General features: G+C 31.1%; 2 protein-coding genes across 3 annotated transcripts; both read left to right on the top strand.

Moving 5' to 3' along the window:
• The first annotated feature begins 3196 nt into the window (after window positions 1-3196).
• Window positions 3197-9042, top strand: LOC105633211 (glucose-6-phosphate 1-dehydrogenase 6, cytoplasmic). 2 transcript variants are annotated; one of them, XM_012215796.4, is made up of 16 exons: window positions 3197-3357; window positions 3656-3870; window positions 4098-4183; window positions 4563-4623; window positions 4710-4896; window positions 5604-5761; window positions 5857-5925; window positions 6155-6213; window positions 6484-6520; window positions 6826-6897; window positions 7178-7325; window positions 7458-7553; window positions 7869-7939; window positions 8193-8308; window positions 8469-8514; window positions 8600-9042. In XM_012215796.4, exons 2-16 carry the CDS (start codon window positions 3697-3699, stop codon window positions 8765-8767), a joined length of 1548 nt encoding a protein of 515 aa, XP_012071186.1. In that variant the 5' UTR covers window positions 3197-3357; window positions 3656-3696; the 3' UTR covers window positions 8768-9042. The 2 variants fall into 2 exon arrangements, with proteins under 2 accessions (XP_012071186.1, XP_089572484.1); XM_089716358.1 differs by having other exon boundaries at window positions 3212-3357; window positions 3615-3870.
• A 2425-nt stretch (window positions 9043-11467) lies between these two features.
• On the top strand, window positions 11468-15334 carry LOC105633201 (RNI-like superfamily protein). The gene is made up of 2 exons (XM_012215786.4): window positions 11468-12691; window positions 13885-15334. The coding sequence occupies exons 1-2, from the start codon at window positions 11918-11920 to the stop codon at window positions 14446-14448; spliced, it is 1338 nt and encodes a 445-aa protein (XP_012071176.1). The 5' UTR covers window positions 11468-11917; the 3' UTR covers window positions 14449-15334.
• The last annotated feature ends 488 nt before the right edge of the window (window positions 15335-15822 follow it).

The following is a 15822-nucleotide window of genomic DNA, read 5'->3' as shown; positions in this document are numbered from 1 at the left end:
CCTTTCTCTTTCAATTCTTCATGGAATTTTTTCATTTTACTTGCCACCTGATAGCTTTTCTTTCTTTTTTTTTTTTTTTCTTTTTAAACTTTAGTTAGAAATTTCAACTCGAAATTTTTAAATTTTAAAAATAATTAACGTGTCATTAAATTAATAATACTTTAGTTCATTTTTATAAAATTATTAATTGAATCCGTGAAAAGATATTTATGTCGTTACAAATTTCAAAATAAAATTAATTTCATATCTTAAAAAAGTAATATTCATGAAAAAAAAAAAAAGAATACTAGTAAATTTCTTTTTTTTTTTTTTTTTTTTTTCTAGCTGCTTTGGCAAACACTTGGCTTCCTTTCACTGGCACTAAATTAATGGAGATGTTTGGTTTGATCTTCTTAATTATGGCATAAATTTAGTTAACCTCCACCTATCAAAAATTATGGTTGAAAAATGTGTTCAACCACCATTCTATGAGCAATCATATATTATAGGTTCAGCAGATTATGTATTAATCAAATAATTTTATTGTACGGTCCGTGTTTTATAATATTTTACATTTGAAATTTCATGTTTTTTTTATAAAATTATTAAATTTATATAAATTATAATAAATTATTGAATAAATTAATTATATTATTTTTAATTTAATACTAATTCTATAAAAATATTATTAAATTGAAAGCGTCTTACAAGGGCTAAGAGGAACAATTATTTTCTAATATATGTTTATTAAAAAATTTCAACCATTTTATAAAAGTGAATAAGTGCTATCTTTTTATGTTAACAATCTGATAAATGATAATGTCTTTTTAGTAATTAAAATAAAAGAATAATATTTGCCTAAAAAGAAGAAATGACAAAAAGTATATAATATACAAAATTATAATTTAGTAGTTAAATTATGTGATTTAGGTCTTTCTAAATTTTATAATTTCAATTATTCTAAAAAGACAAAGGTTAAGATAATATAATTTTTGCATCCTACTAAAACAAAATTCCATTCACCTAACCATTATTAAAAAAAAAAAACCATTGCCACGTTTTTTAATTGGCTAAACTTAGGAGTAATTTCTCCTTTTTTTTTAATCGTTAATAAATAAAGCATATAAATATATATTTCTTTTATTCTCAAAAAAGAATTCTATTATATTCAAAGAAAAAACATAAAAAACTGGGTGGGCCATTTAGATTTCTAAAAGATACCGTACTCAAAGTCAAACCGGTTACGTTACGACGTTACGTGGCTGGTGGTCAACATCGGTCGACTTAAGTTTTCTTTTCTGAAGATCAATTGGATCCGCTGATCCGAAATAAAATTTGCCGGAACATTTTTTTTTTTCCATGTCGGATAAATTTTTTTTATTGACAGAGAGACTTAACGCCACAAACTGCACGCAGTCTCATTATACTTACTAAAATGATAAAAATATTACACATCAAAAAATTAATCAAATAACACTTGATTCACATATAATATTATAAAACAAAAATTGAGGTATTTAAATTAAATATCTCTAGCCACATAGACTTTCATGCCTCGATAATATTTTTGCGTGTCCATTTTTTTTATATAAAATGTTATTTTTTATATATAAAATTATATTTTAAATATGGTATTCCCATTACATAACGTAATATCAAGCCTGCCATTTGGGTTTGGGTCAGAGATTTTTTGCTATTTGATGAAACTATTCATTTTTAGTAGTACTTTACAACTTGTGATTTGATAGTCTACAGTTACTCCGATTAGGACATTAGGTGGGAAAGTTATTATACTTTCCACCTTCTTATATATTTTTGTATTTTCACATGCCTCTCACCTTTTAATATTTTACTTTTTGGCCCAGACAATCTAAAGGTTATCCAATCTTGTCCTTTGTAATGTCAGATTGTTGTTCGGTCTTTACCCAACCGAATTGAATGGGTGTTTGTACATGTGTACGGTTAGGGTATGATAATTGATGGGAAGGTGCGAACAAGAAGCCATTCCTTATCTTCATTCCTAAAATAAGAGGGGGCATTTTCATTTTCTTTCTATTTATTATATATATATATATATATATATATATATATATGCACATTCATTTAGAGAAAAATTTAAATAATATACAAGTTTAAGTATATTTCCTAAATGATTTTAAAAATCACATATGTTTAACAAATCAAACCACCTGTAATTGAGATAATTGAATACTAAAACTATAGTAATAAAATTGATTTGAAATATTTTGATTTATTCATGAAAATTGAATTGAGGAGGAATTGACTTTTTATTTTCAGAAAGAATTTGATTTAGCTAAAAAAATGAAATTTTATTTGAATAAAATTGCATATTCTTCTTACAAAAATCTATTATTTTGGATTAATTAAAAAAAAAGTAAAATTGAAACCAATTAATTGAAATTCAAAAAATATAAAAGAGACCAAAGCAATTTTATTAGACGATTCAACTAAATTTAGAACCGAAATATGTTCATCCTTATCTCACAGTAATCTCTGTGAGAAGGAAAAAAATTATACTTTATTTAGGAGAATCATCACTAAGAATGGTGTATTCTATATGAATATTATTATCTTATATTTCTATTGATAAGGAAAATAAAGGTGTCGAAAATATAGTCATTCGATTATCATGTGACATATATTATGTGAAGTACTATATATTAGCAAATAATAATTTTTAGAATTTTTAATTTTTATATGTAAATATTAATTTGATATTATACCTTTTCATATAATAATTTTAAAATTTTAATTATTTAATAAATACCTAATTAATCCAAATTTACAAGTTAAAGTGTTTAGTATATTAAATTGAAGTGTTTAATAAATATAATTTTATAAATTAAAGTGTTTAATAGATTAAAATAAAAATTAAGAATATCACAAAATTTCCGTAAAAAATATCACAAAGTTTTGTAAGGAGGATATAAGTAAATTTATGTATTTGATAATAAATGGGTACAAAAATTCAAATATAGTAGGATGCTATTGAAATAGTTTATACTCATGAGGGGCACAAGTTATTATAAATAAACAATATGGGGGCGATGGCTTGAAAATTCCAATTCGCGTCGTCGTCTGCAGGCGGCTAACGATAGTTATATATATGTTCATACGAGACAAGAAGAGTTTGGTCATTGGTAGGTGGGAATTCAACCTCTGCGGGACAAAAAAAAAAAAAAAAAAAAAAGTAAAAAGAAAGGGAAAATTATTAATTAACCACTTCTCAAAAGATTTAAAGCACTTAGCTATTGCCCATGTCCATCTCCCCACTTTGTCTCTGACTTAAAAATATCTCTCACACGTTCCACCTTGCCAGCATACTTTGCTGGGCTAAGATTTCGCTGATTTTGTTTGGTATGTTATTGGCTTTGATCCTTTTGTGTTTCCTGTTGTTCCAAGTTTCTGTGCATGTTATCGTTCGTGTAATATTCGAATATTCTCTGGTTCTTCATTTGGATCTAATTTGTAAATGGGATGTCACTTGAAAAGTTTCTAACTTTGATTGTTGGCATGACTTTTTTATATAATAATTGCTTAATCAATGATGATTTCATATACCCACCTATAATTCAGTAACTCTATTAACAGCTTATATTTTGAATGCCAAACAGATCAATGACACCATATTTTTATTTGCTTGTATATTTGATAGAGGCACTTTTTGATTGAAAAACTCTAATTTTAAGAAAGAAAATGGGTTCTGGTCAATGGTCCATAGAGAAGAGATCGAATTTCAGAAGTGAATCATTTGGTAGAGATTCAGAAGATGTGCCTGAAACTGGGTGCCTCTCAATTATTGTGCTTGGTGCCTCTGGTGATCTTGCTAAGAAGAAGACTTTCCCTGCTCTCTTCAATCTTTATCGCCAGGTATATATCAATTATTATTTGCTGTTATGAAATGGGAATTAGGAATTTTTGTCATTGGTTTCTTTTTTCTTTTATTGTTTGGATTTAGAGTTGAAATATGATTGATCAATTGATCTTCTATATGGCGGAGAGGATTCTTTGGTTATAAGAAGATAGATGAATTATACTTTTTTCTGATAATCATTAGCTAAACTTTGCTCATCTTTTGGTTTGTTGGATGTTTTCAGGGTTTTCTTCAATCACATGAAGTTCATATTTTTGGGTATGCAAGGACTAAGATTTCAGATGATGATCTCAGAAATCGCATTCGTGGGTGAGATATCTTGGTTTGATTTTTGATTTTTGATTTGTTCTTTTTCTTTCTGCCAGCATGCTTGTGTGTGTATGCATGATCTAAATGTGTGTTCATTAGCATTATCTTTCTGGTATAATGCAAAGTGGCTAAAATTTGAGAATTTCTTGTTGATGGTCGATTTCTGGTTTAGATTTTGGTGAAGAAAGCTGTACTTAATGAAAGCAGCTTGCTATTTTTAACTTCCTGTTTCTTTGTTACATTTCATAGATCCTGACGAATTTCCATTTAAAATTTTGTTTTATCAGCTCTTTTCAGTTGTATTTTTGTAAAAAGAAAACTAAAGTTAAAGAAACTTTTATAATGCTTATGTATAATTCACGTTGAATAATAATTACAGATATCTTGGCAAAGATGCTTCATCTGGGCACTTAGAAGATGTATCAAATTTCTTACAGTTGGTTCGTTCAGCCCTTTTCTGCATTGTTTTTGGTTGCTCTCTTCCTGCCTGCCTGGAAAGTAATATAGTGACTTTTTAATCTTGTAGATCAAATATGTAAGTGGTTCATATGATAGTGAGGAGGGCTTTCAGCTATTGGATAAGGAAATTTCAAAACATGAATTAGCCAAAAATAGTGTGGAGGGATCATCTCGGAGACTCTTTTATTTTGCACTTCCACCATCAGTATATCCAATTGTCTGCAAGATGATAAAAAAGTGTTGCATGAACAAATGTAAGTTTTACTGATTGAGAATAGCCTTTCAGGCTGCCGAAATATCAGGATGTTGTTATTTGGCCATTTGTTCATTTGTTTTATAAAGGTGTTTATGCTGTGTTCATATATGGTCACCATTTGTATCTTTTGGGATTTTGGAAGGGATCGGGGGTGACATAAGTTCTGCAGATTAAATTACCTTTATTTTCGTCTTTATACATTGGCTTATAAATGTTTCTGAAGTGTACTTATCAGGCAGGTGAAATTGGATTGTCTACTTATGCCCTCAACCATCATAGAATCTCCTTTTGCTGGGCAATCTCAGTTTTTGTTCCTGTTTGTGAGACAAATAATATTGTCCTTTTAGGTGCCTTATTCATCATGCATTTCATTGGCCCAGGAAAGCTGGTTTGAGTTGCCCTTTCATCAAGAAGAATATTCGTGAATTTATTTTCATATAATATTAAATGATTGATGTTAGAAATTTAATAATGGAAACTCATTTGTCTCATAAATCACTCTTCTTTCTTGTTTTGATGTTCCATGTAATCTGCATAGCATAATCACATTTCATATATTACAATGCAAATTGATGTTCCTCTGAGCTTTGTGATTATATGATTGGCATTTAAAGACTCCAATCACATGTGCTGGCATCTTATGCTCCCTGAAACTCTAGAGCAGAACTTCTAATCTTGATCTTTATGAATGACTTTCTTTTCTAGCTGATCTTGGTGGGTGGACCCGAATTGTTGTCGAGAAGCCTTTTGGCAAGGATTTGGAATCTTCAGAAAAGCTTAGTGCTCAGATTGGAGAGTTGTTTGACGAACCGCAGATTTACCGTATTGATCACTACTTGGGAAAAGAATTGGTGCAGAACATGGTAAAATAAGTGCAAATATGTGCTATATCATTTCGCTTCTTTTTTTGGTACTCCAATTAATTTTTTTTATTGGTTTTATTGTTTCAATCTTGTAGTTGGTACTTCGTTTTGCAAATCGTCTATTTCTACCCCTTTGGAATCGTGACAACATTGCTAATGTACAGGCAAGAATCTTTTATCTAGTCATTATGTTCTAACCTTGCTCAAAAAGGTAAATTTAGTTTAAGGAGATTAAGGTTTGATTTGTGCTCCCTAGCTATTAACTTGTATTTTTCAATGGTTATCCAAGTACTTGATTGAGCGTATTGTTTGTCAAGTATAGCAGTGATTATTTGCTAGCTCTCATGTTTTCATAAATTTAAACTGTCTCTCCTTGGGTTGCCTGATTCTCAGATTGTATTCCGGGAGGATTTTGGAACTGAAGGCCGTGGTGGATATTTTGATGAATATGGGTATGCAGAAAATTATTAGTTCAATATAAGAAGGATCTCTTAACAAGACGCACAAATTTTTACACAAGCATGATTTTTGATTTTTCTGTTTCATTATTATATAATCTAGATCTGTATCATTGAGTCATTTTTTTTAATGCTCAAATATGCTAACTAAATCTTTATTTTAAATAATTTTGATAATTTATGTTTTTGACCTTTCTGTGTTTTCAAGTTCCACAACATTGAGAAGTGAAGATGGTTAATTTCCTTTCTTTTTTCCCCCTGCAGAATCATCCGTGATATTATTCAAAACCACCTATTGCAGGTAAGGGCCATAACATTGAACTGAAATATTATCAACTTAACAACGTATTCTTCAGAGTGTTGATTATCCTGCACATGGAGGAACCCTTTTTTTTCCTCTTTTGTGGAGCATTTGAATATTGTTTAGTTTTTGTATTGCTCAAAATTAATTCTAATTCATGAACTTGAGGGTTGAGACCTTAACTCTGTTGGACAATATCTTGATTTTTTTTTCCAACAGCTAAGCAAGTGAAAAAGAAGAGACTTTAAAGTAAAAGAGTGCTATTTGTGCCTGATTTATTTGTTACTTCTCTATATGAACTGCAGGTTCTTTGTCTTGTAGCCATGGAGAAACCTGTCTCTCTAAAGCCTGAGCACATTCGAGATGAGAAAGTGAAGGTTTGTACCTTTTTATTCTGCTAGTTGACGGTGTTAGCTGCCTCATATTTTCCATCTCCCGATGGGTATGACCTGATACCCTTCTGATACTCATGAATCAAGTGTCTTACATATGTTGGTTCCATGAGGATTTTCAAGAATTTTTGAGACCTAATCGGAAGTGTTTACCTGGACTTCCAATATAAATATCATGTTTGGATACTTCATATTGCTTCATAGTTAGATGTTGTCGTAGATTTGCTGTTTCTTTGCCAATTGCTTACCAGTGGCTGAAACTCAGGTTCTTCAATCCGTACTTCCTATCAAAGATGAAGAGGTTGTTCTTGGACAATATAAAGGCTATACAGATGATCCAACAGTTCCAGACCATTCAAACACCCCAACATTTGCGACTGTTGTTTTGCACATTCATAATGAAAGATGGGAAGGTAATATTCATCTTGCATTCTTTGATTTAGTACTTGTCAAATTTATCCTGACTTGACACTTGATTTTGGAATTGCACATTTGGATTTTTTTATTTGATTGATGAAAGCAAACTCTTCATTCTTGTTTCTCAGGCGTTCCATTTATATTAAAGGCAGGGAAAGCATTAAATTCAAGAAAGGCAGAGATACGTCTTCAATTTAAAGATGTTCCTGGTGATATATTTAAATGTATGATGCTGGAACTTCAGAATTCAACATTTCTATGCTTCTGCATTTTATGGTTTCCATCGCGATGCTTCTGCAGTTTACGTTGAATTTGTGTTGGAATTGGGAGTGTTTTCTGACTTCAGATAATTGTAAAGGCTCATAAGCAGAATGGTTTTTTGAGTTGTGGATGCAATCTAACTAATTTTTATCTCAAAATTTTTGCCGATATAATCAATGATGGCTGCTGGTTTCATGTGGCATCTTTTTGATCTGTACTCCTTTTTTATTTAGATATTGCTTTTTATTTTGTAGCTTGACTTGTGTGTTATGATTTAGGTAAAAAGCAAGGAAGAAATGAGCTTGTAATACGCTTGCAACCCAAGGAAGCTATTTACATGAAACTTACGGTATGTGTCTGAATGGTAATTGTTTGCAAAGTATTTTCTGTGTACAGAGCCGCATGCATGTTTTGCCTACTGGAATATCTGAGCTGTAGGTATTCATGTATCCCTTTAGGACTCGTCAATAATTACCAATGCATCCCATCGCATTTTTACTAATCTCAATTGTATTCGGCTGTGTACTTGTATCCTTTAAGACAATTGCTAGAAAATTTTAGCAATCACTTGTTCTCTGATTAACTCCGACTCTCAAATGCAGGTCAAGAAGCCTGGACTTGATATGCATACTGTTCAAAGTGAACTAGACTTGTCATACGGGCAACGTTATCAAGAGGTTACCATTCCGGAGGCTTATGAGCGATTGATTCTTGACACGTATGATTCCTGCCCCAATTTATGCATTCTATTGTTTATCTTGCATTGAAGTCCAGTGAGCTTAGAGGGGCCTTCCTAAGCTAAAAACAAAATAAAATTTGTGATTGTTGTGCAAAATATGTAATAAGATAGGTACTAAAGATTGAATTATATTTTACAGAATTAGAGGTGATCAGCAGCATTTTGTACGCCGGGATGAGTTGAAGGTAAAGTTACTTTCTCCAAGTATAATTATATTTTATCGAAATTATATCATTCAAAGTTTGACTGTCGCATAATTTCAATAACCAGGCGGCATGGGAGATTTTTACACCCCTTCTGCATAGGATTGACGATGGCGAAATGAAGCCAATCTCATACGAACCAGGTAGCCGAGGTCCTGCAGAAGCAGATCAATTACTGGAAAAAGTTGGCTATATGCAAACACATGGCTACATCTGGATTCCTCCAACACTATAGAAATGTAGCATCTTTTTCACATATATAATCCTTTTTCCGGTTGCCATATAAACCGGCATTTCCATTTCGCCGAGCCTGTCTAATGCAATCTATAATACCCTAATTTTCTGATCCTGCCTTCTTATCTTTTCTGTATCGAACGCAGCCTTCTGTTTATAGGGTGTTGAGAGAATTCACTTGTAAGCTTGATTTACTGCCACCCAGAAAATAATTCTGTTTGTGGTGTGTATAATAAGTGTATTGCAGAATAAAATTGTCAAGCTATTTGTATCCAATCATCATCTTTGTTCAAAGTGGCTATAGCTCTTTCGTGAATTGGAAAACTATTTCATAGAACTTTCTCAATTTTGAAATATTAATAATTAGACTAATTGGCCAAAGAGAAAAAAAAAAAAAAAAAGAACGACAGAAAGACTTCTAACACTAAAATTAATATTTTGTGCATAAGTCAAAAATTCTAAAAACCATGCTCTTTGGTGTGAAATATTATTGAAAATTCATAATTTTAAGAGCACAATAGAAGAGGGGAAATTTATATACTTCCTCGAATTTAACCAACCATTTAATTTTGATTTTTAAGTACTATTTTCTACATTTTTTTCATGCAAAATGTTAATATATACATATTATAAATTACTAAATAAAATTAATTTATTTTGAACTCAAACGTAGAAATATGTGTGCAAATAAGAAAAAAAAAAATTTCCTTGGCCACATGTTTATATTTCTTTCTGAATTATTTATTTTGAAGAGTAATGGACAGAACAGACAGCCTACTTGACAATGACAAGGTGCTTCATAATTCATTCTTTGGATAGTGTGTGTGGACTACATTGTTCCTTCCTTTCCTCTGTGTGTTTTCCTTTTCTTGTAAGAACATTTTTATTTCATTCAACCAAATGAAGGCAATCAATAAATGCAGCCAAAAATATTTACTTTTTCCATTTTAAGTTATTCTCATTTTTAGCCATTTCATTATTGATTTTATAACCAGGCAGAACATTTAAATACTTTTCATCTCTTAAAATTGTAACAAATTTCACTTATAATTTTCAAATATGAGTATATCTTAAATTTATTGAAAGGAAGATGAAATAGTTTTATTAATCAAATCTTTTAAAAGGGATTAAATTTAGAGTCCGTTTGATTTAGTTGTTCATACTATCGGATAGCTGATAGCGGTTAATTGATGAGTGTTGGTGTTTGATAATATTTTAATAGCAGTTTCTTTTAAAATGTAAAATGGGTTTATTGTTTTATATATTTGTAATGTATATTTTTTTTTTATTTTTCAAGTGAATATATTATTTTTTATTTTAAATGTATTATATACACTTATTTAATATTTTAATAATATTTGATAAAATTTATATTTTTACATAGCTATAAATAAAATGGTCATATAAATATTGATTTAAAATTCTATTATTATTATTATTATTATTGAAGTTACTAGAGTCTAAATAAAGTAATATTCAAATAATATGAAAAAGTTAAAAAACATATTAAATTATAGTTCCACCAATTACACGTGGGTTATGATCCACGAGCATTTGCAGGCTTAAGCTCAAACACATATTGGAGTTAAATTGAATTTAGGACCATAGAAAGTTTATTAAACGTGGTTTCCATTATACTAATTATTTTGGATAGTTGAATTATCCTGTTAATATATTAATAAAAAATTTCAAGAAAGTAAAAGGTTTAACAAATTATAACAGACAAGTAGATTACATTATTACATTTAATTTTAAATATTTTTTTAATTAATCTACAAATATATCATAAATATAAACTTCCAATTTATAATATAACTCACTAATATGAAATATAAATATTGTTGAAAAATTACTTAATAAATGTAATTCACTAATGGATGGATCAACATATATAATCTCCATTTTGAATATTGTGAATAATAGTATGCAAAATGTTGTATTTATCTAAATATTTTTTTTAATTGAGGGTATTAATGTAACTATATTTTGAAAAATATATTAAGTCTTATAGAAAATGTAAATATATCTTATTTGAGAAGAAAAATAAAGGTAAGACCCACATATTCAAAATTTTGAATTTTCTTAAAAAGTAGAATTTTGGTGTAACCAAATACCGAAAACTTATTTTTAAAATAAAAAAAATACTTTTTCATGAAATTGCAGCAATCAAAAATCCGAATAATCAAATTAGTGAAAAATTTTATGTAAATATATAATTTTAGTCGAACCTTTATTCATCATTTATAATAACTTCGCAATTCTTGTTTTATATGTCATCTATTATTTAAACTTATTATAATAAAAAAAAGACAATTTAACATTAAATTAAAAAAAAAAAAGGTTTAGAGCTACCATAAAGACTATTTGGTATTATTAGGTTGACAATAAAAGCAAATAAAGAAGTCAAAAACTAATTAACAATTTTTAATAATAGTAATAATAAATTAACAATAATTTGTTTGCCAGTCCCTCTTTATAGTTGAATTAATCAATCAACGATGTAAACAAAATCTTGACTTAATATATTTTTAATGCACACCGTTTGATTAATCTTACTTGCTATCTTTGAAATCCAATCCAACGGTCAATAATGATATTATAGATTCAGAAAGCCTTATACGTGGACCCCACAAAACCTTACCCTAGAGTCTAAAAAATAAAGCTAAATAAATGACACATCACCTAAACATCCATTGGTGAAGGTAGAGAGAGAGGATCACCTGTGCTATTGTTTAGCTACGCACGTGTTGCTTCTCTTCTCTTCCCTTCCTCTCCCTTAACACCACTTCTCTCTCTCTCTCTCTCTCTCTCTCTCTCTCTCTGCTAAATTTAGCAAACTCTTTCTGTTCCCTACATTGCTTGCATGGATGGGTCAAACTTTGATTCTCATCTCTTGCTGGAATTTTCCATAAAAAACCCATCTTTTTTTAATTACTAATGCTTTTGTACCAGTCATGGTTTTGGAATTTGTTATCGTTCGATATTAAGGTATGCGCATCATTTTGTTTTTTCCCCTTCCTATCAGTAATTCCTCTTTGAAAGACACTGTTTTTACCTAGATATGTTGCTGGTCTTTTAATGATATTGTATTACACTGTTCTTTGGCTTTCTTGTGTGGTGTTGGCTTTCTGTTTTTCTTGGCAATCAAAGAATGGCCAAGAATTTGGATAAAGTCGGTAGCTCTTGGAGCTTTAGGAGTTTTGATTTGAATTTGAATGTGGAGAAATCGAATAATCAAGGAATGGAAAAACCTGAATTAGAAGGGTGTAGCAAGGTATTTTCTGATGATATTGCTGATCTTTTACCTGTGGATCCTTTTGGGATGGATATTAAGTCTACGGTCACAGCAATCAAGGGTTGGCTTCAAGAGTTTGATGAGGATTTTGGTTCTAATTTCAGTGAAAAAAATATTGTTGATGATGAATTGTTTGAGGGTTTGGATTTGTTTTTAAATGGTGCTATGGAAATGCAGCCAGAAAAGGGTAACTTGACTTTTGGTGCTATTTCAATTAGAGATCATGGCCTAGAGGGATTTTTGGTTGATCATGGATTGAACAATTGTGGTTTTGATTCTAAATACAATTTAGGCGATGAGGGAGTTTTTGATAAGAGAAAGGAATTGCAAGTTGAAGGAGGTGATCCACATGATGCTTTGTTTTTTGCTTTGAGTTATCTAGGCGTCAAGGACCTCCTTGTGGTTGAAAGGGTTTGTAAACCCTTACGTGATGCTGTTAGAGGTGATGCTCTTTTATGGAGGAGTATACATGTTGATCAGCCATTAAGCGGCAAAGTTACCGATCAGGCTCTTCTTAAGCTGACTAACAGGGCTCAAGGTTCTTTGGAATGCTTGAGTCTAGTGGAGTGTATTAAAATAACTGACAATGGATTGAAGCAGGTGCTTGAAACCAATCCAAGATTAACAAAGGTTGGTATTTGAGACATTCTTAATGCTCTAATGAATCATAGATTCAATTATTTGTATTGTATGCATGTTTGTTTACTAATATGGTTATTTAGAATATTGAACTTTCTGCTTTTATTATGCTCTCATGTTGATCAGGAGTTTTTAGATTGTAAAATTAAAATACTTTTTTTAGTTTGGATTGTGAAATTCAAATATTTTGTAATCAATAGCTCTGCTTTGGGTTATATTGTCATGAAAAGATGACTGTTGAATCTTCTTGCATGCAGTTTTTGTTCTTTGTAATAAGACATGGTTTTTATGTTCTTATATAAAAGACTAATGTTGGGGATTTGGACATTCTTTACATCTTAACCAATTTATGATTTGAATTTGACGTGATTGCTTGCGTTTTCCAATTCAAATCACACAATGTGGGTAATGAATAGGTGAATAGGAATTTAATCATTTCATGTGTAAATTAAGGTCGTTTGACATTAGAATCAGTGATATCATTCCATTTGCTTGGCGTTTATTAATGATTACGACTTTGTAATGTGATATGCTTTTATAGAAGTGTTGATAGGGAAGGGGAAAAAATCTTAAAAAATGTATTGAAATTGTTAGATTGTGCATGTGCCTTGCTTATTTCATCTTAAAGCATCAAGATTTTCTATCCATTGTTTTGTTGCTTTATTGGTTGGTTATTTTTTTTTATATTTTCCTATAGATGTTAGTTTCTTGAAAGCACTGCTGTAATTTTAAGAACATTTTCATCAATAGTCGTTTTTCCTCTACGCATAATTAGAAATTAATTTGAATTTGAACTAAGCAGCTTAATGGATGTGAATTAAGATGTAAAATCTTTATGGCCTTATCTGACTCCTCTTCCAACCATCTGACCACTAGCTACACTTTCAAAAGTAGCAAAATTTACATTCCACAATGAACTTGCGTGACTACTACTTTCCTGAGCCCTGACAGACATGCTACTTACATTAATGCACTAGTACTTACATTCTCATACTGTTTGTCAGATTAAATGAACAATAAAATGAATATCTTGTTGCACTTGTAGTTATTATCACTGATTTCCTTGTCTTCTTGTGTTTGTTTTATTTGTAGCCTAAAGCCTTAAAATTTCAATTTATTTTACCTAATTCAGTTGTTTATGATTTTCACTCTTTCTAATGCCAAATCTACATTTTCATTTGCAGTTATGTGTGCCAGGATGTGTGAGATTGAGTGTTAACAGCATCTTGTCCAGTCTGAGGCTTCTCAAGTCTGCAGGAAACCTGCGAATAAAGCACTTGAGAATTGGTGGGCTCTTTGGTGTAACAGAGAAGCATTTTGAAGAGTTGAAGTCCTTACTTGGTGCAGATAAGCCTGTACAGCTGAAAGACAGGAAACCACGGTTTTATCGTCTAGGAGAGCTTTATCTCTCTTGTGATGATGCTTGTGCCATTGACATTGAGATATGCCCCAAATGCCAAAAATTGAAACTCGTTTATGATTGCCCGGCAGAGAGTTGCCAAGGGAAAGATCAAGCTAATCAGTCATGTAGGGCTTGCACTTTGTGCATAGCACGTTGTATTAATTGCGGGTCCTGCATTAAGGATTGTGATTATGAGGAGACCTTCTGTTTAGATTTTCTCTGTTTGGTTTGTTTGAAGCAACTACTAAGTTGTCAGGAGGCACCAGAATCAAACGGTGCTTCTTCTTCTGGACACACGGTTGTTCATAGAGGGATGAGTTACAAGTTCTGCTTTTATGGTGAATAGGAAAGAAATTGTATATGCCCATGGTGATTGGTCATTTACATCATTCGGCTACATCAAAAGTTGTTTCACATGTGAGGGGGTGTCTCTCTATCACACTATCACATTGATAGTAGGCGTGCTTGAAATCCAGGGTTACCTTGTTTATTGCTCCTACACTACTTGGCAGGCAAAGCTCTAGCTGCTGCTGCTTGATTCTGTGGTTCGAGTTTGTTGTTGCATTAATGAACTTTAGCTTGGATTTCTGTCAGCAGGATACATTGCTTTTATGCTGGAAAAAAATGCAGAAAAAAATGGATGGAAAAGAAACATGCGAGGAAATGTGCCTGTGAAGGGAAAAAAAAAAAAACAAAAAAAGGGGTGAAATTTTATCAAATTACTAGCTAATGTTTACCTGAATAAGCTCAATATTGAGATATGCTGAATGTTACATTGGATGTCGTCCTCAGAAGGGCAGTGAAGTTGGCATTCAAATGTTTGCTGGAGCATTTGAAGCGACATTTGTTGCGGTGCAGCTAAGGTATAACGAGTTCCGCCACCAAAGTTGGGACTAATTGGTGCAGAGGAGAAGGCAGCCTGTTAAATGACAATGTACCAGACTAGCACCAAGGTTTGGAGAAAGAAACGCCTGCTTTTGCAGCAGGTTGCTGTTGTGTTCTGTATAAAATGGGCAATAACTAGGGAAACGTCATGTTGCTATTTCTGTTGCCTTGTAATCCAGCAGGAAGGATCTGGTTTCTTTATATATATATATATATATATACACAAGCTGCTTGTTGAAATTATAATAGAAAGCTTTGGACAAAGATTTATAGATCAATCTTAGATTTGTATGATCTCTCGTTCTCACAAATACAACTCATAAGTGAATGATTTCAGGTTCTTGCTATATGCCATCTCTCGTATTAATCATTTTTTTTTATTGCAAATCCAACCAAGAGTATCAGCCACACCAATTGCTTCAGCCATAGGAGGATCGTGAAGAACTCCAGAGAAACCCGTTAATCCCAGTAACAACTTTCCTAGCTGAATAACTTTAGTCTTACTTTTTGCTTTTTTATTTTTTCTATTTTTAATTTTATAACCAGGAAGTGTAAACTCAGTTCCATCCCAGCAAAATGTGTTTTTTGGAATCGCAAAATACACTTTTTTGGGATCGATTTTGTGTTTTTACTCTTGCAGGGGATTAATTTTGTGTTTTCATCGTTGCAAGAGTTGAGGACACTTATCACTCCAATCAATACTTTTAGCTTTACTTTTTTAATTATGAAGAAAATTGTTAAAATAGTAATTTAATTAATTACATCTTTTATTTCCAAAACTGGGGTTGATTAATGATTTTTTAAATTCTTGTATAATTATTTTAATCTATTAGTA

Source organism: Jatropha curcas, chromosome 11 (genome assembly GCF_041381405.1).
Source record: "Jatropha curcas cultivar XTBG-Jc1 chromosome 11, XTBG_Jcur_1.0, whole genome shotgun sequence".
NCBI classification, from domain to species: domain Eukaryota; kingdom Viridiplantae; phylum Streptophyta; class Magnoliopsida; order Malpighiales; family Euphorbiaceae; genus Jatropha; species Jatropha curcas.
Note: the sequence above shows the minus strand (reverse complement) of the source record. Positions and strands in the feature narration are given on the sequence as shown.